Source organism: Toxotes jaculatrix, chromosome 16 (assembly GCF_017976425.1).
Source record: "Toxotes jaculatrix isolate fToxJac2 chromosome 16, fToxJac2.pri, whole genome shotgun sequence".
Taxonomy (NCBI): Eukaryota; Metazoa; Chordata; class Actinopteri; family Toxotidae; genus Toxotes; species Toxotes jaculatrix.
Genome location: NC_054409.1, coordinates 18,731,309 through 18,757,660, shown reverse-complemented (window position 1 = coordinate 18,757,660; position 26,352 = coordinate 18,731,309). Strand labels below are relative to the sequence as shown.

Sequence of the window (26,352 nt, the reverse complement as noted above, 5' to 3'; positions counted from 1 at the left end):
AAGCAAATTACATCATCCTTTTCGTACGAGGAGAAGCTGCGAGGTTTTGGTTTTGACCAAATTTAGCTTTAGCCTGGTATTGTTATGCAAAAGTCCCCCAGCGAGAGCCCACAGATACATAACAGATCTGTATTTTAAAATCACTTCTTACAGGTTTCTTCAATTTCTTCCTGAAGTAGTCGTATTTCTGCTTGAACTCTCTGGAGTAGGGAACAGCCTGCAGAGACAACAAAGAATACACACGGGAGTCAAGGAATGATAAAGTAAAAAAAAAAAAAAATAGATTATATTTATAGAAAATAGAAATATAAATGCTTTAAGAATACTGTACTACACAGAGTGTAACTTGGGGAGGGGGAGGGGAGTTGTAGTGGTACACAGAATGACAAGAAGGTGCTGGCATGTTAAGTGACAACCGCAGTGACAAAGTGATTTATCTCTGTAGTGCAAGACACACTGAGGCTGATGATAGCCTGTGACAGATAGAACTACAGCGTTAAAAGAAGACGTTGTTGTTCCCGTGTAGCGAGACTGAGACAGAGACTCTCTGAACAAGTAAGAGGAAACGACTCACGGGCCCTGTGATAGCTGGACTCTGCAGACGGGGGTCCTCCCACTGTGTGTTCTTTGTATCTGAATGAACACAAAAAGGATTCAAAAAATTAATCAGTTAACTGTTTAAGTCACTTAAAGCAAAGCAAAAACCAGAAATCTTTGCTGGTTTTACATGATTATATATTGAATTTATTTGGGTTTTGGATTCTAAGTCATAGAAATGTACAGTGAAGTATTTTCTGGCATGTTACTGCGTAAAACAGCTTAATTAAAAAAGTGGAACTGATCCATTATCACCTTAATGGATCAGTTCCACTTTTTTTAATCCAGCTGCTGATTGAGAGTGAATCAATTTATGTTGGTACAGAGGGAAATGGAGATAAGGGCTATACACATAACCAAATACAGACAGAGACAGAGCATCTTCTTACTGTGGTCAATGTAGAAGGTGCGTCCGTCTGTGTGAACTCTTTCTTCCCATCCAGGCTGAAAAAGGAGCATAAGACAGGAAGAGTGAAGAAAAAGCACACAGTCACCATTAGACAGCACTATTTGACAGGCCATGCTCAAATAGTAATTTAAATCCATCCACATCGTTTCCTTTTTTTTTTTTTTTTTTGGTTTACTTTATGTTTGATTGAACTTGACTGACCATTAAATGGTCTAAACACTGACAGCCCAGCACTGCAGGCGAGGCAAGCTCAATCAATCACCACAAAGGAACTGAAAGGATTTTCTCTCCTATTTGAGTCAGGTCTGAGACAGCCGCAAGGCAGGGATACAACCACAACATAGAGTTGAATCACCACTACTAGTTCAAATCAGCACACCACCACTGACACGGTAACCACTCAGTACAGTGTCACAGGCCACACACACTCGTTACGGCACCAGCAATCAGGCAATTAAAAGAATTACAGCAGATTGAGAGTCAAAGGGTGGGGAAATGGGCCAAGTCTGACGAGCTGTCAAACAGGGTGTACCGACACAATGTTTGGTTCTAAATAAGCTGCAACTGCATGAGTGGAAACCAGATCGAATAGAAATAGATGAAATCACATGCAGCATACAGTGAGTTCCTTCCTCTATAGGATTTTCTAAAAAAAAAAACCTCCAGCCCTCCCTCTGTCCCTTATTCAGCCATGTTTTCCTTCTTCAGTCCATCCTTGTTCATTCTCTCTCTCACTCTAACTCAACTCGACTATCTTCGTCTGAGACACTGATAAAAGTCTGCGGGATCCCAGGAGCACGGTGGGGACCTCCAAATGTTACACGTTAACAGAAGGGGGATGGTGGTGGTGCAGGGAGGGGGCACGGAGAGAGAGGAGACGGGGTAATATATTGATGAAAAGGAAAGGAGAGGTGCAGTCCATCCATGCCGGTCATGAGAGAGAAAGAGAAAAGAGAGAAAGAGAGGGAAAAAAAAAAAAGTGCAAGGCTGTCTGCAGGCATTTGACCAGACCGGACCAGACCAGACAAGTAGGCAGGCAGAGGGAGGGAGGCACCAACCAACCTCCTCTGGTAGGTTCTGCCAAACAGACATGGCCAGGTGTAGAAGAAGTAGCATACATTAGATCCACCAGAACGGAGTGAAAAGAGAAAGAGGGAGAAAGAGAGAGAGAGAGAGAGAGAGAGAGAGAGAGAACACACACACATGCACACACCACACAAGCCCGTGAGATGTACAAACCCATGAAGCTTTGATTATTCAACACCTAGCTATAGCAACGTTATGCCTTTGTGACATAAATAATAGTGCAGGTGACAGACAGTCTTCGCCACCTAATTAGGGATTATCACAGCCCCCAGACTCTGCTTTCTCCTCCTCACTAGTTACATTCTACCACTGCCCCCCTCTTTTCTCCCAGGACTAAAAAGGAAATGTCTAATACAGTCTGTTCACATGGCCCCGTATCGTCTTTTGCTGCAAAAGCCACATTCACATACTTTACATCAAACATACACTGACCACTGAGTCGAGCTAACTAAGCTGAAGTGTAAACAAAAACCGCAACTGCAACATGAAAAATGCAATTATTGGGATCTATGAGGCTGTTATTAGTGTGCCATGCATGCAAAAGTTTAAATAAGCAGTTGGTCTAATTGTGACTGTACTTACAGGAAGAGGACCAAGGTCACCAGGCTCCATTGAGTTCTTATTCCTCATATGGACTGGATATTTCAACCGAGGATCCTCCTGGTTGTCGAAAGGATGGAAAGAAACAGGAGAAAGATTTATTTATTAGTTAAATGATAAATGCAACATTTTACAGTTGCCGCAGTTGCAGGATAAAAACAGCAACTTTTAAATATTACAAATAAGTTCAATTTTTTTCTGAAGAGCTGAATCATTTTAAGGCCTGAAGTATATGTAAAATTGACTTTCGCACCACCAGGTGTCACTGTAAGATCCAGTGAGATCAACACCAACCACTGTCCCAGATTTTTAGCGCCTACTTGATAATTCGCCCACTACTCATTCATAATTGGAAACTTTATATAGCTCCATATATGTTGGATTGTATGCTTTTTCCCTGGAAACTACTATGAAATTGACAGAATATTACAGTATACCCATATAAAAGCACTATTCTTAATGCATATTTAATAAACAATTATCTTGTCTAATGTAACATCACTCAGTCCGTTAGCTCACCCAGGTGGTTGTTCTACTGTTGTGGTCGATAAAGAAAGGCCGTCCGTTGGGGGCTATCCTCATCTCCCAGCCCGGGGGCAGGAAGCTCTGTTGTGCCTTGTGCTGTGACTTGGGGGAACTGTAGGGGGACGGCTGGGGAGACTGGGGGTTGGAGAACGTGTCCTTCACAGCCCTCCGTACCTGGATATTGTTGGCTCCCTGGAAAGAAAATGGAAAAATAGATTGATAAAGTATAATATTATCAGTCCAATTGGACTGTAAGAAGAGGATTGAAGTTGTAACTAAATATGAATGACTGACAGTATGAAAGAAATCATCAGTGCAGACAACAACAAGGATGAAAACCAGTCTTCCCAAAGTTGCCTGTTAAAAAACAGAACAAGATTAGAAAAGATCTAGGAGAAACCATCACCATCATCAACACAATTTCATATCTGAGAAAGCCGGGGATAAATTCTTTTGTCGTCCGTGTGAAGCACAATGGAGCTAATCAACACCCATGCTGCTTACTCCACCAGCCTGTCAGGTTGTCAGTTAAAATGTCAACAGAAAACTGCATCAGTGCTTGATAAGTTCTACAAGTTCTAAAAGTTTCAGCTTTTACCAACTCTGTGGATCCTGCCTCTGAGGTTTAATGATACAATAGAGTTACAAGGCGTTACCACTGGTCCAAAAACCATTTATCTACAGGAAACTTACCTTTTCTGGCATCTTAAAAGCTTCTAAAGCAACATGACACAGATTAAAGTTGCCCAGCTTAATGAGTGTTCCCACATCACATTGTTCTTTCAGCAGTAATTATCACTGACTGATCTGATTTTTAACAAGAGAAAAGCCTGCATTAATTAATCCACAGACCTTCCACCTCCTCTGGAAGTTGTAATTACAACACTCTGCTGTCAGTGTTTCACTTCCTTTTATTTCCACAATGCCTTGTTAACACACATGCTCACACACACACACACACACACACACACACACACACACACACCTTAATTAAACCTCCTTCGGGTCTGTTCCCTTGGTAGTAGCAAAGGATCATCACCTCTGAATGAAGCCATTAAATGCAGTGTTGGGTCAAGAGGAGACCATCCTTTTTTAGGTACAATGTGTTGATCCTAATTAGCCAAGTTTGTGTGGTGTATTTATAGCTACACAGCATAATAACTTAAAAGCTGAAGATAAATACTATTTTGTACAGAGGACAAATGTGCACAGCAGAAAAATAGTTTTCTAAATTGTAAGCCCATCAGCTGCTTTCGGCTGCAAGTGCATGTGCACAAAGCTATATGATAACAACACTAACACACACACACACACACACACAGTTGTGACGGCAGCATGAAATCTGATAGATGAAACAGAATCCAGAATAATTATTTGCCAAACAGCCTTAAAACACGTTTGTCTGCTCAAGTCAAAAATACAAGTGGAAATTTCAATGTACCACCTGTAGTTTCATGCAGTTATTAGTTAACACATAAAACGCCCGCCCTGCTTGATTATTAAACCCCCTGACCAATGAGTAAGAGAAAGGCTTCATGATAATGTTGTGCATTCTTATCCAGGACATGAAAAATTTGTCCACTGCATGGCCTGAATCCAACAGTTTTAATGTAAATGCAGCGGCTTCAGGGTAAAAGCATTCCACTGATGCCTGCTTGCTTCAAGGTCTACTTTCACTAAGATTTGTGGAGGCTTAAAGGCACCAGTGTTTAAGAGCTGCAGGTACAACACTTACAGTACATGAGGTGTTCTTGAATGCTCACTTTTTCCTTCATAAAAGACACGGCTGAAAGCTACAGGAAAGGTTACGGCTTTATGAGAGTCTACTATCTCATGTACCAGTCCTCGTAAGTGGTGACTGTGGTAATTTATTACTCAAGAAAAAATAAGAAAGGAGTTCTAGCATCTTAAATTAGGGAGTATTAGGGATCTATAGATATCAAAAATTCTTATTTGTCCCTTTATGATATTTACGAAGGAGGCCATGTCGTACAGATTAACCTTGAAATGTTAATCATAAGATCTAACAATAGAATTTTTATTTGCTTTTGTGGCTGTTTTTTTGTTAGTAAAATGGCCTCTGAACTTAATGATATTTAGTTTCTAAGATCAGCGTGATTTATTTGAATGTCACCTGGGTTTGCCTTAGCAAATTACAACAATCATTTTAGACCTGTGATCAATTCAAATAATTTATTCACCCAACGCTACCTGGAAGAATCTAGCATCTTGCATTTAGCACACCAGCTTCATGCTGTTAGCGTTAATGCTTCAAAACACACTGCACTGCAGCATGAAATGCTGACTGTTCATAACAAACTTATCATCGTGATTAACATAGCTTGAGTAAAAGACGATTTCGCGTGACTAATGACAGTCAAATGGAGAGCTGCTTTAATGCTCCTGTCATTGCTGAAGATGAAAGAAAGAGCAGTATGAATAAAGAAAATTTGTTGCCGATGGAGAGATGAAAAGACTGCTTAAATGGTGAGATCAACATTTCCACAGGGCAGGCAAGGATAGGAAGAAAGAGAAAAGAGCACCATCATGACAGAGTTAACCTGAAAGATAATGGATGAAAAGTGGAATATTAAAGAAGGAAATTGAGGATTTGGTCATGTATATTGGTGAGGGGCATGATGTGGTCTTCTACTAAAGGATGGACATACAGGCACAATGAAGGACTGTGTGAAATAAAAAGCAGAGGGGTAAAGATTGGAGAAAAATCAAGGCAGAAATAAGGACTTCTCAGGTGGTGAACAGGGGAAAAAAGATATGGGTATGGCGGAGCGGGACGGTGCAGTTGGCTAATTCTCACCTCCAAGGGGGTGGAAAGGGTGACAGTAGGGGAGCTGAGGCTACGAGGTCGTCGGACTTGGGGCTCATGGAGGTGGTTGTTGGAGGCATTGGAGGAGGAGGAGGGGGTGGATGCGGGTGCCAGGGCCGAGGCTCCTCCTGATGCTGCTGCTGCTGCTGCTGCCGAGGTGCTGGCTCCGTCTTCGGTCAGCTGTCAGTGAGAATAGCACTTTTGAGGTTAAAGGGGGTTTGGAATAAGGCAAATGATGCTGTTTTGCGAAAAACAAAGCTTTTCCCCATCATTCTGTAAGCCATGCTGTCAAGGATGCTTGGCTGCACCGGAGAGGCGTCAAAGCAACGCCAAAACACTGTTACCTAAATCATTTGGCAGAGTCCTCTCCTTCTGAGTAATAACAAAAGCAGATGAGAACCAGAGAATGAGAAGACTATGTGATGACAAGACAGATGAACAGGTATAATATAACCGGCAGTGTTTTGATAAAAGCAGAAATGAAACACCCAGTCCAAAGCAGCAGCCTCTCCCCCCAGCTCAGACTACGTGGAACTGCCTCATTTGCAGACAGAAAGACAGGGGAAGACAAGTGGAAAAACAGGGTAGAAATGGGAAAAGGGAGGGAAAAAGTGGTGGTTGCAGTTCAATGCCACGGTTTAGGAAGACGTTACCAGTGCAGAGTTGCACTTCATCCAGAGTATCAAACATAATGCTAGACAAAAGGAGGAAGACAATAAAACTGGACAGAATAGAAAACTGGAAAGAGGGAAAGACAGATTAAGAGACTCTGAGATTGCAAAGCTGCGTCTCTTTCCATCATTCTTTATGGCTACACAGAGGAGAAACACAGGAGGGGGATAGAAGAGGGAGAGGTCCAGCACACAGGCCTAGGCCATGACAGGGGCCAAGGTAAGGTCCAGTCCCATGCATAGAGAGTCCAGCCAGCCCGACAGCCAGCCAGCCCTCAGACCTGCTGTACCTGCACAATTGGCCTAGTCCAGGTTGTGGTGCGGTTGTTATGGTTGACGTAATAAGTTCTTCCCTTGGCATCCTTCCTCTCCTCCCATCCAGGGGGCAGGCCAGGGGTGGTCAAGGTGTAAGCAGTCGCCGAGGGAGACTGGCCAAGTGTAGAGAGAGAGCAAAGCAAAGACATCTAATCAGTACAGGCTAATACTCTAAGGGACATGTGGAGGAAAACCTACTGATATTATAAAATTATTCTGCATGGAAAGAGAGTTGGGGCACAAATTATTTAAATAGAAACTGATGTTTTCAATAAAGTCAAGTTTAGGACCAAAGCTATTCCAACATACTACAAGACAAAGGCTTTAGAGTCTTCTCCCATTTCAGCTGCGTCATGACAGAAACAGTTTAGAAACAGGATACGACACAAGAAGCTTCACAACAAGGAATGGGAAAACAGGTGAACCTTCACACACAAAACAATGCAACACTGAACACTAGTAATAAAATAAGCATCACATGGGGAAAAGGAGTGGATCATTACTACTCTGAGTGAACTATTAACCATTTGTGGAATAAAGATTACTGAAATAGTCGACCAGATAACCACAAAATTAACTGTGGTAATATTGAAGATATGACTGTGGACAGATAGCACCACAGAACATTGGACACATTTTATAATTCTTCTTTATGGCTTATTATCAATAGCAGATCATTACTTGATTAGCATTAGTTAATAGTGTATTCATTACCAGGTTGCTAGATCAAAAAAAAAACAACACACAGGTACACACACACTTGTACCACAGCATGTCCCATTGGGACAACTGTTACATCACTAAGACAACTAAATAAAGCAAACAATTCATCGTCAACATGTTTTAAAGAACCACAATCTAATCACTTGCCAGCTATGATGTACAAGTTTATGAATGCTTAGACAATCTCACACTATCCATTTCAGAAAGAACATTTACTGTATAATTTTTTAATGAGTTATGTGTCATAGAAATGTTTCATGTTGTACAAAAATGTCTGTAAGCTGCCATCTTGGACAGGAATCTGATTAAAAAAGCTAAAAAAAAAAAAAAAAAAAAAAAGATTAAATCCTGAAAAAACAAAAAAACACACTGTAGTATAAATGATTAGAAGCCTCTGCAAGGCTTTATACCCAAGTGACTAAACCCCAACTAAATCAGGGGACAGTTGCAGCCCATCTTATGTGGTGTCTGGGAACTAAGAGGTGTAAGATTGACGGGGTTTATACTTTATATAAAACTGAGGTATTACCATAGGCTCCTCACCACCTGAGACTGTTTGAGCTCTTGTTCTTCTGATCTGGGAATTCTGCTGGTGGTAGACAACAGAGGAAGACGGTCTTTAGTTCACAGTATGTTATGTTTCATTTCCAGTCCCAGTGTGGAAGTAATGTGGCAAGGGAGAGTGTTTGGGCAGCAGTGAGGGCTGAATGAGAAAAAACTGAATGGACAAAGGGGTGAATTTATTCTGAAAGGAGGTGAGGAGTGGAAAAAAAAAAAGGGAGGAGATTCTTGTGATTATTGACCATGGTGGGAAAGTGCGGTGGCTGTGAATATTAAAAAAAGAAAAAGAGAGGACATCCACTGAAGCATACGAGCTGTGAGGTTGACGGGCAGCAGGAAGGAGCACAATTAATTTGGCAAGAAACCGCTGTTGTGATTGGCTGACTTGGTTATACAAGAGATAGGTTAGCAAAAGGTTAGCACGGGGCTGTCAGTAACTTTTGGATGACAAATCGGAAAATAAATCAATTTCAATATTAAGACAGACAAAACAAAAAAATCACGACAGTCTGAGCTGCAGACGTTCTCAGGATTGCATTTCCTTGTTGGAGGGAAGACAGATTCTTTTCCCTGAACTATAAATTTAATCCCCAGCCAATGCAGCATCTTTATTCTTAACCCAAGTAGGAAATCTTCAGTAACAGCAGTCAGAGACGACAGTTCTGTGTCCTGAGAATGTTACAGCAGTGAAAGTGAATTACTGTGCTCAAGTTTACAAAAGGAGTTTGAATTTCAGACGTGAACTGTAAGGAAAACGATCAGACAAAACAAAAACAGAAGCTGTCATTTCATCCAAGAAATCAAAAAGACACATCACAATATCAGTGTAGTTCACCTGGCAGTGCTTTACAAAGACAGATACTATATTTCCAAATTTCTGTTTGTTTTTTTTTTCAGATGGGTGATGAGCATGACCTGACTCTGTTGTGCTCACAGAATTAGCAGTAGCACAGAGGAAGGTCTGAGTTTGATTTAAATGGAAAGCAGGAAAATAAGACATAAAAACCTGTCTCCAACATAAACCTATTTCTAATGAAGGCCTGGCAGTAATGTCCATTCCTGAGAGACTCCTCATTCAAGGGAAAGGCTGACACAAGCACCTGTACTTTTCTTTGGCTCGACAATGCCAAGCTCACTGCTGTGACTCAGCTGTGTGACAAACATCTGATTCAGATCTTGTGACAAGTCTGATGAGCTGAATCGCCACTGATGCTATGACTCAGGACTGTGCGGGGAATATATGAATTGATGTGGTACTGTTCTTACTTCTACTGGAATGGTCAAGCTGTTGGCACACAGCTGGAGAGAAAGTGTTTCTACAATACATCAAACAGAGCGGTGAGCGAATCACAAAGAGTAGAAAGTAGTAGTGGGAGAGGAGGGGGAGGAAGAAGTGTGGTATTCCTACAAAGGCAAGAGGAAAGGGATGAACAGTAAAATCGAAGAAGCATACAAAGAGGGAAGGAAAGGTGAGGAGGTAGCAACACCGGCCTAGTACGAACAAATGGAAATTTTAAATGCGAGGTGGAACAAAGGCAGTGATTTTAGGCATGTGGTACACCAACTGTATTGAGACATGCCACGAGAGATGAGGTAAATGAGACAACAATACAAACCTGCTAAGGCAATCAGAGAACAAAGAAAAGGATGTGCACTGCGCTACAAGTAACGTAACAAGGAAAGGGAGGAAGCAAAGGAGAAAGAGAGCAGGACAGAGGGATGTGGCAGTTCAGAAATATGTACCGTGAGAGGAGGAGCCTGGGCCTGATCACTGACGCCATCTGTCATACTGGAGGAACGGAGTCTGTTTGACAGCTGGGTCTGTTAAAAAAAAAAAGTAAGTAGGTGGACAGTTAAAAACTTTACTGCTACCTCTGTGACTCAAAAAGACCTGCTGGGAATTAATTTTAACGGCCTACATTCACATCATTAACTCCTTTAAAGGTTTAGGTTTTGACTACTGAAAAAAAAAATAGTGTTCAAGTCTCACCAGAGCAGAGCTGGGCCCGGGGACTTCGCCGTTGGTATCGGGAGTGAGTGACAGCCTCAGATTCAAATCTTCGGCAAACTCCTGGGTGACGGGTGTTGGTGGGTGCTGTGGTGTCAAGATGGAGGAGGGGCCAGGCAGAGACTGGGACAAGCTGTCGTTAGGATCCTCTTCCGTGATGAGCTCCCAGGACTATACGAGCAACAAGGAGACATGAGTCACAGAGTCATGAAACAACAACATTTTAGTGACCTTAGCACCTGAGACAGCTGGGGCTCAGTATATGCACTATATGTACATGCATGTTCTTCTCTCTCACATTGTCCATGTCCCGGGGCTCCAGGTGCTCATTCTCTAGGTCTTCACTAATGTGGCGTCTTGAACGGAAAACACGGTGTGCTTCCTGATGGATCTGCCGCTGCTGATTGTCACTCTCAGTCTCTGATATCACATCCCTGAGAGAGAAGAAGTGATGACTTACAAAAACTAAAGTTATTAAGTCACAGCTAAGAACTAAGATTGAGCCAAAAGATGGCAGATTAAGTCAGCATTCCTGCTATGTAAATATAAACAGTTTAAGGTAGTATTACAGTGAAACTTTGGGTAGGATTGGACTGGTTAAAATGACCAAAAGCAATTAATGTTAAAATAGCCAGATTTAGTTACTGTCAGCCTAAGTCTTCTACTTTATGTAATAAAATCTCTACTTTTATGTACTGTTCAGGTCTATGTTACTGCTTTTGTGACGATTTATCATTAAAGTAATGTATATATTATAAATATATATATATATATTATATATTTTAAAAACATAAGGAGTGAGATCAGGCATACATGTTGGAGGGCCGTTTCCACTGTGTAGTGCGGTTGTTGTGGTTGACGTAGTATGTGCGTCCCAGGTTGTCCACCTTCTCCTCCCAGCCTGGGGGCAATGGGGGCAGCAGCTGCTGTGGTCGCTGGGAGCCTGAGTCCGCAGACTCGTCCCATCCCTGAAAGAGAAATTTAGCAGTTTTTAACATAAGGTTGCATGAGTAACCCACTGGTAGCTCAGGCCCGTGGTCACAGATATTCCAGTGAGCTGATCTGACACATGAGCATCGACAAATGGGTCCGGTTTAAGAGGAGATTCAAGCGTGGAAACAGATTAAAGATGCTAGATTCACTTGTGGCTGGTTAATTTTTTTTCTGGGCGCTGTGTTGTGGTTTGAAATGTTTTTGTTAACATTTACTGGTGTTTATTTTTGTCTAACGAGCTGCTGCCTGGCTAGGATATCTCTCCAACCACAGGACCTGAGACTGAATTAGTGTTTGTGCATCAGTGTCACTAGCAGGGTTGACAAATCTGAACTCTCTTTAAGGACAGGCAGACAGATGGTAACCATGAGAACAGTGCAGCATAAGTAAAGCTGGCATAATACATGTCAATTGTAAAGAAGTAAAGAAAAAAAAAGAATTTCAGAGAGTGGAAAAGAAGATTTTTTTTTTTACAATGAGAATGCAAAGTGAAGGGAGGTTAGCAAAGTGGCATTTAGGTTTTTGTACTTGGCTTGCTAAATGTCACCTTATCTATGAAGACTTTCACTGTCTGAATATTTATTACACCTTTCATACTCTCCGGCACTCTTCCACAATCCATAAGAAATCCAGACTTGAACACACATACACATGCTAGAACACATAAAGTAAAGGAGGAGAAGCTCCTATTTCTCCAAATAACAGGCCGTATAGTGAATGGTTTTTCCAGACCCTGACCTGGAAAAGACTTTCACCAGATTCTGGCAGCAAGATGCTGCTGGAATTCTTAGAGAAAAGAATAAAAAGACGAACTGTCCTTCCTCTTCTCACTCTAAGCAAAAAAAAAAAAAAAAAAACTCTCACATTTCTGTTAGTCCAAAGTGGGACATTTACTTTCATATTGAGCTCTTTGAAATTGTGTTTTCTTTGTGTGGAAGGAAACAATAAAACTAGAATCTGGTTTGGCTTCGGGCTATTATGAACAAGACGGTTAAAAAAAAATGCATTAGATAGTGCAAAGTCAGCAGTTAAAACTAACTCACTGACTAACAGTTGCCAACACCTTACCTCAGCCTCCTCCCTCATTTCTCCAGCCTCCTCCTCGTGGCCTCCTTGTTTAGGCAGATAGGCCATCTTCAGACGCAGGTAACCCTTCACCCTGGACTTGTGACTGGAAGGATAACATCAGTAAGACCCACTTGAAAACAGCACATTAAAACCAGGTGGGCTGCACCCTCAGAGCCCCTAGTAGCCTAATGCTTAGGAATATAGGGGAGTTTCCAAACTGCCTGCTAGCACCAGATGGTCTTTAACCTTTAGTGTTCAACTGAACTTCATGTGAATGAGTCTAGTATGAGTCTAGTAATCTGTCAGTGTGTACTCCTCTTGTTGAGGGGGGCAAAGTAGACACAATTCAAACTAAGACGTGTCATTACTGGAATCGATTTTCGCTGATTACTTGTCCCATCTTATAGAAACTGACCTTCTGGGCCGCAAGAGGAAGTCTTTAAACGTGTAGGGCCGCTCCATAGTTGGGTCCTCTGTCTGCAAATTAAAAGGATGCATTTGTTGACAGCAATCATTTGAGCTCACAAGCAAATACACATGTCAGGCAGTATCAAAATATCAGAGTCATGAGTTTACAGCATGGCTGGAGCCCTCTGCACAGCCGTGTCAGGGTCATTATGCAATGCTGAGCTTCTCCTGTTACATACTGAACAGCAGAAAGGTCTTTTGTAATTCACGGCGATCTCCCACTGCTTTCTGACTGGGCCAAACCAGTCCACACTGGCTACTCACCACATACTACTCTGTAACTAAATCAGGCTGTCAGTTTCCATATCAAAAGTACCAATGCTTCAAGCTTTGAAATAAAAAATTGATCAGTTCATTAAAAATAGAGTTGTGATGAAGCTGTTCTACTTCTGAGCTGTTGTAACACGTGAATTTTCCCTTTGGGGATCAATAAAGATTGAGCTCTCATCTCTGCTGGGACCAAACTGTCCTAAACATCTTAGACATTAGACATTAAAAAGATATGAATTCTTTTAAATAATGCATCCAAATAATTGTTTGAAAGCACTGCTCTTAAATGACTGAAGCAACATGTGCCCTATCTTATGTGTGACTAATGCAAACCAGGGCTTCAGTGAGGACATGAGTTGGCACAAGGCTTCATGCTGTATGGTGCATGAATCTGTTTGGAAACAGCTGAAGTAGCCCAAGGTTCCACAAGTCAAATGTAGCTACCAGACTGCTACCGATGAGTCAGCGTGGCTGGCCTGATTCATGAAAAGTAAAAGACGAGCATCAAGGAGAAGCTAGAATAGAAACATAGGTTATGACTTAAGTAATGTCCAGTAACTGTGAATAAGACGGCGATTCCTATAAAATGAAGTCATAAAATGCAGATCACAGTATCTACAGAAGCGTACAAGTAGCTTACTCATGCTCAGTCAATTTGTTTAATGGCTTAAATAAGATTTTCAGCACTGGGCAGCATTAGCCGCATCAGGACCAAACATTCCCGATCCCGTCCAATGACTTCACCTCTCAACGTGACTCAGCAGTTGCTTTTATCTGCTACTAATTCACTGGCCCTGTGGGAGCCAAACAGGACATTAATAATTAACCCCAACACCTTTCACTGATATGCTTTTAAGGTTCAAAATGAAAAACTTCAGAGAGCCAAAACCAGTCTCACAGCACAGTTCTCAACTGAGAATGTGCTGCGGCGGAATGAGCTGTAGGTCTGTTTGTTTTAGTTTCAGGTCCTGTTCACTCACATCAAACATAAACTGAAAAAATCCCAAGCAACACACACTGGTTCTGCATGTGATTGTTTTCAAAAGCTGTTGTCCCAGCAGTCCACAGTTTCCAAGCGAGTAGATGCGAGCGTGTGAATTTGACAAGTGTAGTGTTTTTTTCCACTGGTTCTGAGGGTAGCCCACCCTCAGGGCTCACCTCTGTTTACATTCTAGACAGCCTGCTGCCCATTTCTAATAAGGTGTGTGCTGTTTGATCACAACAAAAAGCTGCTTGTGTGTCAAGCACTTTCTCACACTTAAGACACAAAACACACAAACACACTCTTTGCCTGACCTTCACAGAGGTTAATCAAGGCATGCCAAATTCAAGATAAGAAACAGCTGAGCATTCAAAACACTGTTATAACGTCAGTCTGGCCACACACAGTCACAGATGCAAATAACTCACCGGCAAATGACTGAGTGGAACATCAACTTGACCCAGGAAATCATCTCTGGTCTAGGAAAGAAAACAAGAAGGTCACCTTCAGCGGCTTAATTTTAGAAATAGCAGCTTTTTCAGTCTGTCTAGGGAGTATCAAAATTTCCAGCAGGGAAAGAGAGGGGAAAACCACAATGTCGAGGTGAATTAACTAATGCAATAGACGATCCAGCACCATTTTGTGTTTATTTGTCATAGACAGAGTGAAAGAGGCAAAGATTTTCATTTCATGGAGAGCCCCATCCAGGAATGACCTCTAGCTTTATTAATGAACACTTGTGGAGATCTGAAAATCTCAGATGGTTGCAAAACAGGAGAGTGCAATTATGTTTCAGCACTTTGAGCAATTTCTATTACATTTTACTGGAAATATTGTACAATGCTTACTTGTTTGTTATAGTTTATCAGGTGAAAAAGCTTTTATATTCACTACCAATCAGATTCAAACAGATTTCCACAGGTATCCGAGCACAAGGCTCAGTCTAGGGTTTTATCTATGGACAGGCCTTTGGTATAGCTTGATGGGAGAAGAACCCGTGAACCCAGCAAGGAAAAATAACATCCACTGCCACCAGATAGAAGCCAGGTCATCCAGACAGAGGGAGAGAAGGACGAATGTGACAACAGGAAAGAATAAGGGAAGGTTTCAGTGTAAGAAACCTGAAGATTTGTCCATCCTTTTTACCAGAATTAATGCAGACTGAGAGGAAAAGGGGAAGATTGACAGATGATTGAGCTGCACTGCAGCAGCCCCCGGGGTGGGGGGGCAATCATTACCTGTCCGAGATGGAAAAGCCCATTCTTGGAAGTAGCCTGTGTGTGGGACACAACTTATTTAGACAACAGGCAGTAACTAACAATAATGTCTATTTGTAGACACTGGTTTGACAGGAAAGGCTGGCTGAAACAATGAGTGATACTTCATTTAGTCCAGTGTTTCTCACTTTGAGCTGTGATCCACCTGTGGGTTGTAGGAGACTCAATGGGTTTCCAACAGGTCAACAATAATTACCAGCTGTTGAAGACTCTTAATAAAAGAGCATCCCTGCAGAGTCTGTTGTGCTGAACACAATGTTCATTCATTTTTCAAGCTTTAATGTACAACAGAAGAAATTTTTCCATATTGTGGGATCTGTAAAAGTTGCTTCACTGCTGCACTGAAGAAGTGCAGTCATAAAAATTCAGTGTGCAGTTATGGAAACAATTTCAAATTGAACACTAAGCCTTGGGAACCCTGTATTCACTTGATCTGACGATGAAATTTAATAATGTTTGTGGTCCCTTTTTAAAGTTGACTCAGCAAAAAAAGAGTCTTGAAAAGAAAGAGTGTGTAAAAAAAAAAAGGCTGAAAACCACTGATTTAGTCCTTAGCGCTTCTTGAAATCTGAGTAAATGTAGTTTTGCAATGTCAAGAATTAAATAATGCAGTATAAAATGGAAAAACATAAGCCTTTACAGATTGCAGGTCTGCACGGTTGACAGTTTCTTACAACTATGCTTTCCGAGTATAGCTGTATTCACTTGTGTACAGTATTTCACACTGATCCGAAGTTAAGGTGTACAGCAGTCACACTGGTTTACTATGATTGTCAGACGGAAAAAGTAAAAGCAGTGTTGGGGAGCGAGTGCACTGAGCTCCCGTCACAGTTAACAAACCTGGAATTCAATGGTGAAAGGTTACAAATGAGTCACATAAAAACACTGAGTTATTAATGCACAGGCAAGTAAACAGACACTTGTGAATGCATGCATACTCTGTCTGACACACACATCCAACCACCTACTCATGCACAGACACACACAGCTTAAACTATTCCTTCTTGGAAATGTCAGGGCCACTACTGTGTAAATTACAGTGGTATCTGCTTTCATTTCCCAGACCAACCACACAATTCATCTGCTGCTTGCATAACTCCAAAGAAATTCAAAACATTGAAGCACAGGCTTCATCTGAATTAGGAGAAAGAAACAAAAGCAACCTGGACCACCAGCCTTTCAGCACTGATAAGTCACCATGAGCATTTAATCTCCACCTGGAAACCTCATTTGCACCCACACTTGAACATACTGCATAAACAGTATCGACCCTGGAGCTTACAACATACGACACAGGCAGCAGCAACGGCAGTTTCCTATGGGAGACATGTAATCCGAGGACACATGACTGTTGTTTTCTGTCCTTAACCATAACAAGCATTTTAAGCTGTTGCAGAGTCATCAAAGGGTCACTGTTGAGCCTGCAGCTGCTCCTCCCAGGGCCAGGTTACACTGAGAGAAGGGGGGGTGCCACTAATGACCAAGAGAAGGAGGAGGGACAAAGAGTAAAAGAGCCACGAGGCAGCCTAACCCTAACCCTAACCCTAACCCAACTGCCTCTGAGGACTGTATATAGCTAGATAGCTCATAAAAAGAGGCTAAAACACAAAGAGGTTAGTTCATCCAAATCACAAAACTCTTCCAGCTGTTGCAGATAGAGTTTTGGTTTTTTATTTATGTATCAGATATTTGCCTGCAACATGTTTTTAGACCATTAGACCAATGAAGGAGTCATGACCCCCTGGCTAACAGGTCAATTTTCATGAACACGGTTTATAAAAACAGATGTTGCTGCTAATTTTTGGATATGTCATTTGTCAATGCTGTGAGCCCCACAAATTAAACACCTTTCATTTGTATTGGACCTGAACAAATTAAACCTAAACTATCAGCATGTCTGAATACTAAAAGATGAATGTGAGGGAAAAAATACTTTTTTTCCTGATGTTTTACAACTTTAGGAAAGTAGATAAAGTGATAAGAACTGGCACTGCTGACTGTAGCGCTAATGAACTGCTCCGAAGCTACATGAAAAAGTGGTAACAGACTGAGAGTTTATGATATAGAGGAACCTGGAACAAGTCCAGGCTGACAATGAGGTGTGAAAAGGTTGTCTCACCTACTCAACAGTCTCCATGCTGACACGACTGAATTACAATGCCATGCGACTCTGAGAGATCAGAGCTGACAGAGAAAAGCCCTTCACAACAATAGCAATATGAATCCCTCTCACATGCCACTGGACCAAAAATAAAAAGAGAATACCCCCATCCATCCACAACCCCGTCTCAGGTAAATATAGCCAGCCCAGTGGCCTGTAAGAGCTCTTTCTGAATGGCAACTGGGGGGGGGGGGGGTGGGGGCGTCGAGGCAGGGCTGTAACGAGGGCATGGGGCGGTGGCATAGCTGTCTGCAGCTAGTCTAGCTGGCACAAAAACACACACACACACACACACACGTAGTATCCAATGCACGGCTTTAAAAAGGGGCACTCCAACTCCAGGCCACCAGTTGGGGAAGGCCTGTCATTATGGTCTAAATGAGGATTTCCTCGTTGCATGAGAAACGGGACGCCGTGGGGTAACGTAGCACCACGTGCATTAAAACAATGGAAAGGAGGTGTGCATGACACTTTCAAGTATGGCTTAAGTGATGTCAGAAATATGACTAAATATATGTTAAGATTGTGGATGCATTAGTGGAGACTTAGCAGTGTAGATATCCTTGTGACAAGCTTTAATGGCCAGAAAGGCAAATGTAACTGGTTTATCAGAAATGTTATTCACATGATGAAAGCCGGCACATCGCCATCCTCATGGCTCAGACATTTTAAGAGTCAGAGATGAATCCTTCAACACTGAGGCATGCCACAATAAAAAATACTCTAATCACCTTATTGTTTTGCTAGCAATCTTCTTCTTTCCTGCTCTTTCCTGTGTATCTTGGCGTATTACCACCACCAGTTGATGACATGAAACTACTGGCAGGACTCCACAGCTCTGCTAGAGGTTAAAAAAAAAAAAAAAAACTCCACAGGGTAACCAAGTTTGAATCAATATAATTCACTGGTTTAGCAAAGCTGTTCCAAGCCTTGGAGGTCAGGACACCCCAGGAGTTCACAAGAAAAATCTTGATATTGTGAGATGATAAACAAAGCAAAATAATGTTTTCTGCAAGACTTTGCTCTAACCTTCAGGCAAGTTTGCTTTGTAGAGGTTTCCTGCAGACTCATGGCAGCAAACCCTTCATGAGAAACTAGTGGGAACAATCATTACAGTCAATGACAACTCATATCTTAAATATCTATAACACATTTTTTACAGCTGCAGCTTGAGATTTAAGTTTATTGTCCAAGTTTAAAATTCAGAAAAAAAGTGGTTTAGAGACTTTACTACTGAACAAAAGTCCAGTATATAAAGTGATTTAAGAAGCAGCTTGTGAATATTAAATCAATGACACCATGATTTGTTTCCAAAGGTTGAGGAAAGGAGAGCGGACAGCAGCATTAAAAGACTTCAGGCTTTCAGGACACATTGATACAGCTTGTGAAACCTCTTAATTGTCTTTAGGGCTGTGACGACATCTTAGTTCTTAACCACTCGAAGAGCAGCTGTGAGGATACGGATCCATACCAGCCTAGGGCCAAAGAAGATACGCCGCCTGCCCACTCTCAAAATCAACAACCACGCTCGAAACAGACTAAAGATAGAAACAGCCAACTCTCAAAGAGCACTGGCTGCAGTTAAGGGTATTACCAAACTTACGTGTCACATTTCTGTGAAACAGAAGGCAACAAGTGCATGGGGAGAAATTATCCATTCATCCATAAGCCTGGTCCTGTTTTCCTTTCATGACTGAATTGGCTGATGGGTGTAAAACTTCAAATGCCTGTGGTTGTCATGTGAAAGAAAGCCAGTGTATGTGTGTGTGTGTGTGTGTGTGTGTGTGTGTGCTTTAGTTCAGAAACCATGTCTATGCTTTTCACTTCCCAGAATGTCACCACCCTCTTCCTGGACCATATGGATCTCTCCTCATCTGGGCTGGATTCACAGAGTGAAATAAGCAAAACACTAGCGACTTCACAAATTCGATGTGAAAACTACAGGCATAGTTTTCATAGGTTTTGTAGCATAAATTTCACTCTGCTTCTGTTTCTTTTGTTATGTCTATGGCCCAACTACCTCCCGTTCCTTTGGCGAGAGTGTATATGAGCTATCGTATGTTCAATTAAATGTCATTTGAGTGAGATGACCCTTCCAGTATTTGTTGTATTTATTTACTTTTCATTCTGAAATTAATTTCTTTACCAGTAAGAGTACAAGACCACAAATCTTATGTTGAGTTTTATAATTCTAATGCAAACACATAACAAAACCTATTTCCATTGAAAGAAACTGTTTCTCCCAACATTTTAGAGGGAGGCTGACAGTACTATTAAACCTTTCCGATGATGTTTACCTTGGGATTATTCCTCGTCAGATCATTGCCAAGGCTCACATCCTGATCTCCACCTCCACCCGGGGTAAAGTATATCTTGAAATGAGGCTGTCTTCTAGGGGTATCTCCACTGATTTTGAAAGTACAACCATTATTTATGTTTCTTGCTTCCATTCTCTGTGTCTCCATGTCTGGTTGGGTCTCCTCTGTAGACTGACTATCTGCACCAGTTTTCTGATGTTGATTCTCCAGCAACAGCCTCTGATGAGATGAGTTTCTCTCCAATCGAATCCTGGGGTAATGCACCAAACGGCTACCTCTAGAGCTGGCAAAGCCAACATCTGTACATTCTTCCTGTGATGCAGCAGCCTGTTGCCTGCCCTGCCTCTGATCCTGGTTCTGATTTTGCTGGAGCTGAAACACTAGTCTCTGTGTTCCACCATTAGCGCCTAAGCAACGGTCCAAGCTCTGCTGCTGGACAGACCAGCCAGTACCACCGTAAGGCAGGATTCTGAAATGCTGGATATCAGAACCATCAGGAGAGTTCCTCTGGATACAGATTCCACCAACACTGATGCCAGGTTGTCCTCGGCTATACACAGCATGGCCATTTGAACCAATACTAAAGACCCTGCGTTTGGGCAGGTTCGGCTCTGTCAGAAAAGTTTGTGAGTTTAAAGAATGTGGGCTGTAGTATGGAGGAGGCGGCTGCTGTGGAACATCTGCTTGTATCTGTGGTTCGGTATAGGCAGGCGCCGGTCCTGGGGGAGTATAACAAGGTGGCGGGACATCATCAGCATGGCCACTGGAATCTCCATTACTTGATCCATTGGAACGCTGGAGGGAGATGTGCATGGAGGAGCTCTTAGTGGGCCGTGGGTCAGTGTAGGCGGCAAGCTGGGGTATGAACATGGAGGAGCTGCGTTTAAGCGAAGGCTCCGAGCGCAAACCAAAATCCCTTGTTGGGACATTCTGCGCAGCTTGCTCTTGAGAAGGCCTCGGTACCGGAGGTGGCTGCATGCGGAGCGCCGTGACCACGTCATTATCTCCCTGCTGCTCTTCAGTGTCTCCTTCCAGTATCTCCGGGGCTGTGTTACTGCGGCCTGAGCCAAAGTACAAACGCAGACGTTGTGCCATTTTCACCTCACGTCCCACAGCTCCCGTTCCCTCTCACTCTCTCTATGACTGGCTCTTTGGTTCTCTCCTCTGGCTCCCTTCTCTGTCTCTGTGTGTCGCCCACTTCTCTCCTCTGGCTGGCTAGATGACTGATCCCCTTTTTTTCTTCCACTCTCTCTCAACCCCCCTCCCACCCTGTCCCGAGTCTCTTCCACAACTTTCCTTCCCACAGTAAACTGTACGGAGGAAAGAAGTCACACCACACACACAAACTAAACAGCCACTGAAAAGAAGCTGACAACTTTATACTACGCACTGAAAGGAGTGGCAGAGTGAAAGCTAATGAGAGGAAGGGTGAGGGGGAAAAACAAAAAAAAAGGAAGAAGGATCCCTGTATGCCAGACTCTTAGCACTACCAAGCACTAGCGACAGACAGCAGAAATAGCCTGAGCCGAGTGACGGCCAGCATTCCTGACATGATTGGATAAGAGAGGCCGGCGCTCCTGGTTTCCGAGGTGACGGTGGGTTGCCTGTCAGTCATGTGACTACAAATGGCCCCACCACCTCCTATTACAACCTCATGCTGCCCTCAAGTGCCAAATGGCCCCCCAAACACATCCAACTTACCCCTGTCAATCCCTCGCTCCATCCACCTCCACACTTCTCATCAGTGACCTCACTCCTAGTCGTATGAAGTCTGGTCATTTTAACCACAACTATCTTTTAATTCCCTACCACTTCATTCTCTTGCCTGAAACAGCTGTCTGAGTTAGTGTAGCTCTGTTTATCTTCCTCAAAACACCAATGTCATTAAAGATAACGAAAGTTATTAGTGGTATCAAATTATTAGTGGTAAACATGATCTCTTCCCTCTATCTCTTCATTAATGCAATGATTTAAGGCCATAACATTTCCCTTTCTGTTGTTACCGATCTGCTTGAGCATCCTGCCACGGCCCACAGGAGAGGGAAGGCACACAGAAAAAGAAGGAAAAAGGAAAGAAGAAATATACCCATAAATTTGTTGTAACAAACACACATGATACACCGCCCATATCCTCTTTCAACAGGTACACTGGCCACGACATGAAGTGAAGATTTCCTTTCTAAATGACCCACTAAATATCACCTAGAGCCAAAAGTCCCACAAAAAACGTAACAACAAATCTAGAGGACAAATTGAGCCCCGTTTCTTCTCACAGCTTGGAAACTGAAAAAAAGAAGCATAAGGAAGTTGTTGCTAAAAATGGACCAGAAAAAAAGGCAGCAGCACCAGCGTGGGGAGCAGAATATCTGACAGATTGCTGCTTTGATAAGGCAAACAGCACAACCCTCTCTGGGGAAAGATATCTACTTCAAACAGAAAAGACATACGCTGTCTCCCATACACAGCCACAACACTTAACTGTCTGGTGGTTTTATAGGTTACTCTGTTTGCATCCAAAAACCACCCAAGATACGACTCAGCTGTCATCCTAGTCTGCAATGCTGAAATGCTGACGCTTAAGCACTTGTAATATGTTATCTGGCTACAGTACATGGTAAAGCAGAGAGACATTTTAATTACAAACTGTACATTCATGAAAGAATGCTTTATACTGCGAGACAGCAAAGTGATTCACCAGTGTATCAGCATGTGAAAATGGGGGTTTTGGGATACTTTGCCCTGAGGCCAGAGTTAGCGGGGGAGTTGCCTGCTTCCACGCACAGAACCGACAAAGCCCCTATGATAATTTGGCCTTTCAGAGATTTATCGTCCAAAAACTGGCTGCGTTGTTCCCAATTCTATGAGTGATCTGACCTATGGTTTACCCTCAGAGCATCACCTTATCTGTATCAAAAAGCAGGCTACAACAAGCTGACAACCAAGCCAGTGATGGTGTACCACAATGGGAAAAAAAGTACAAAAAAAAAAAAAAAAAAAATCAAAGCTCTGCATTGTGGACAAGAGGGCATCAAGGAGACAGGCAATACTGACTGGAGGCAGAGAAAGAGCCAAAAGGAAGAGACTCTATAGCAGGAAGAAATCGTGGTTTGGCAGCCTGTTACACTTAGTGATGACACACTGCCTACAGTGTTAGGCACAGTCAATAAATGTGTGTGTGAAATATTATGGAGAATGTTCTGTATAAAAGAAACAAAATGCCAATGTGTGGTCCAATGGCAGCAAGCCCAGCTTTCCAAATGACATAACATGCCTGCTTCAAACAAAGCATTTCACTGTGTTGTAGGCCTATTCAACCTCTTTCTTTACATTCTATCTTAACTTTCAGGCCCATATTTAGTTCTCCTGTATTTTGCAGAGACTTACATTATATGACATTTAGTGTATTTAGAACATCAGTATTTCTGTGAGTTGATATAAGTAAACCACAATACATCATACATGCTATAGCACAAGCTTAGTCAAACTTTCATCTCATCTGACAAATAAACCATAAAGAGAGAACAAGCAGCCCCTTAAAAGAAATACTAGCCAGTGATGGAGGAGCTGTCTTGGCATGCACCTAGAGATAGACAGAAAAGCACCTCCTCAGACATATAAGGAGAGGACAAGGCTTGAGGCTGCCTGTGCTGTGCTTTCTTGTGTCATCCTCTTGTACACTTCTACTTCAACAGCGAGCTCCCGCTGTACAGAGCGAAAAATCAGAGCTGCCCTTTTCTTTGCGGGCTGAGAGCTAGAGATTCCCCTCTGCAGAAGCATGTGGAACACGCACACATAACACGCACCAATGTATGCACTGATTTTAGCCCTACATGAAACATGCACGTAAAAGTCACCAACTGAGATTTAATCATAAAATCTGCCTGTTGTCCCCAAATTAAATTATCAAGAATGTGATGTTACAAGAAGACACTCTTCACGCTAAAATCTTTGGACCTCCCACGCCAGTCATCCATGCACAAAAGCAGTAGCCCTGAACCTGTGAGGAAGAGACAGAATGTGCCTGGTCCAGCCAAGAAGACTAGTTCTACTTTGTGCTGCATCCACTGTTTGTTTGTTGTTTTTTCTTTTCTTTCTTTTTTTTTTTTTTTTTAAATCAAACACCCCACTCCAGATAAAGCCCCCAGAGTTCCTAAGAAGCCATAAAAACAAACATCACTGCATTCCTAAATGGCTTTCACTTCTTCTACAGAACAACGTCTTCATTATGTCAACAACCAGTTCACACGCCTGACAAGTCTGAGGATGGTTCATCAAGGTGAAGGTTGCATGAATTAAAGAACCGATCATCAAGACCTATTTTTGCTGTTTTTAACTGCTGTACCACTTGACATTGTGTTGACATTTACTCTAGCTGTCATGGTAACTGAGGGGCTTAAATGGGCTTAATTATACAAGTCAAGGAAACTAGTGTTCTCACCCGTGAGGGAAATCTCAGAACATTGACACGCACAGGTTATTAGTGTATTAGTGGACTACAGTCTTAAAGCAGAGTGATGGAGCTATCAACTGTGGCAACGTATCAGAGAGTTCACAAGAAGAAAACTGTGAAGACATGGGGGTGCAGATAAAGCCAGTACAATTCATTCAGGTTGATGATGATCCCTGTTGTAAAAGGAGAACTATTCTAGGAAACTGACTGAGAATGAAATACAGGCAAGCGGCAATAACCTTTTTACAATTGTCACATTTTATTTGGTGGCACATCATGTTTTACTGCCATAATTGAGACTAGAGCAAAAAGAGAGAGTACTAATGGAAAGCCTATTATCACCAAAGAAAAGAGAATGAGACGTTATCAAGACAATAACATTTCTAAATAAGTTACAGTTGAAACACACTGCGTGACGTAAATTAAGAGAGGCATGAGGCTTGCAGTGGGTGGAACTAAATAAATCAACTTCTGGTGAGTGCTGTCAAAGCATAACAGACTGAAATTAAAAATACTGTTTGATATAAAGGAGTGAAGGGTAAGAGGTTATGAAGTGTGAGTCTTACCAATCTGTTTTCATCAAACACCTCAAAGAGTAGCCTGTGATTCTGCGGACACACCTGTGTTGGCAACAAAATAACAGGGGCGATGTTACAGGAGTCTTCCAGTGGTTATGTGGCAAACATACACATGCCCATGAATGCAAACACAACAATTCTCAACTACTGTGGCTAGAAGGTGGACAATCATTTCATTGTTTTAACACAGGACTGAACTATAATTCTTTTATAAATAACTAGTGAGGAGAAAACATGCGCATGTGGCTAAGCTTGTAAAGTCTAATATGGTCTGTCTGATTACAGTGGTGGAGGAGGTGGGACTCAGCTCTCAGTTAAACTACAACCAAAGATTAACAACCCTAACACTACCCCTCTAGAGTAAACAAGCGCAATAACAGACCGTCGTAGTGAAGGATACTGGGAAAACAGAAATTGTAATAAAGTATACAAAGGGTTTTAAAATCTGAACTCACTCTGAAGTAGAATTCCTCGTTCCATTTCGGATTGAGGGTCTAAAACAGAAAGCATAAACATGGTTAGGCGACAAATACATACACTGTGTATTACAGCACAGTGAACAACATCATTGGTTCACACAGAAAACAGAACAGATGTATGAAACTTATCCAACTCAGAGCGAGAGAAGAGAACCCAAGCGAGAAATTAGGATCAATCTTGTGCGTCAATGATCCTCTTAAGTTGTTAGAGGAAGTTGGTAGCTAACAACATGTTCCAGTGATTGGCATTAGGCCCTAGATTAACAGCCGTGAGGATTTTTCACCCACTTTCTGGATGGAACAGCTCAGTATGTGGACGCACAGACGCTCTTCTTCTGCCTCACACATTTGATATTTTATTGGACTGAGAGCTATGTGACACTTCTCATTAAAATTCCTCCTGTGATTGAAATGACTTAAACACCAGAATGTCAATGAAGTCTTAATTTCGCAAGTCACTCTGATTAATAAACACTTTACAACATTTTATGGCGGCGATAAAATAACATCTCTGTTAAAACAACTGCTGAGACACCAGATTTACAAGTGAACCCACTGCCCTTTGACAATGTGCCAGTTTAACACTACAATCGGTCAAATTCTCCTTGAACAAACGATGACAATATCCAGAAAAGCATGCCAAATATCAACGTCTGGTAAAAGCTCAGGCTGACATCTAGTTACTGGTGTCCGTCTCAGACTGGCTCTTCATTTTTTTTTTGTCTCATTTGCCACAAGCCAAACTCTTAGCTTCAACAACAAAGATGCCATCAAAGGTGTCCCACTTAAAGACACACAGAGCCCACAGAAGAGGCGAGCAGTGACGCTTCTTTTTCTGCTCCACATAGCAGTGCATTGTCAGCTATTTATATCCTATAAGGCAAGCATGGCCACTGGCAGCATATGTCTGCCTGCATGGAGGCCTGAGCTGCCTGACTTCAGCAGAGGGTTGGCTGCCGGCTACATGTAACTAACAGTAACTACCA

General features: G+C 42.2%; 1 protein-coding gene across 6 annotated transcripts in view; it reads right to left on the bottom strand.

Annotated features, from left to right (window-relative positions):
* nedd4l (NEDD4 like E3 ubiquitin protein ligase) overlaps positions 1-26,352 on the bottom strand; it is a 54,629-nt gene that overhangs the window by 6,908 nt on the left and 21,369 nt on the right. The window contains exons 4-21 of one of the 6 annotated variants that reach the window (XM_041059069.1): positions 25,343-25,381; positions 24,876-24,929; positions 15,342-15,377; positions 14,532-14,582; positions 12,799-12,860; positions 12,384-12,486; positions 11,136-11,290; positions 10,621-10,756; positions 10,305-10,493; positions 10,058-10,135; positions 8,283-8,342; positions 7,006-7,143; positions 6,036-6,224; positions 3,212-3,409; positions 2,675-2,752; positions 987-1,041; positions 575-633; positions 152-217 (exon numbers count right to left, since the gene is read on the bottom strand). In XM_041059069.1, coding sequence (XP_040915003.1) covers positions 152-217; positions 575-633; positions 987-1,041; positions 2,675-2,752; positions 3,212-3,409; positions 6,036-6,224; positions 7,006-7,143; positions 8,283-8,342; positions 10,058-10,135; positions 10,305-10,493; positions 10,621-10,756; positions 11,136-11,290; positions 12,384-12,486; positions 12,799-12,860; positions 14,532-14,582; positions 15,342-15,377; positions 24,876-24,929; positions 25,343-25,381 — 1,746 coding nt within the window. Of the gene's footprint in view, positions 1-151; positions 218-574; positions 634-986; positions 1,042-2,674; positions 2,753-3,211; positions 3,410-6,035; positions 6,225-7,005; positions 7,144-8,282; positions 8,343-10,057; positions 10,136-10,304; positions 10,494-10,620; positions 10,757-11,135; positions 11,291-12,383; positions 12,487-12,798; positions 12,861-14,531; positions 14,583-15,341; positions 15,378-19,838; positions 21,076-24,875; positions 24,930-25,342; positions 25,382-26,352 lie in introns of those variants that run through there. The other 5 variants (XM_041059070.1, XM_041059071.1, XM_041059067.1 and 2 more) reach the window with 5 other exon arrangements.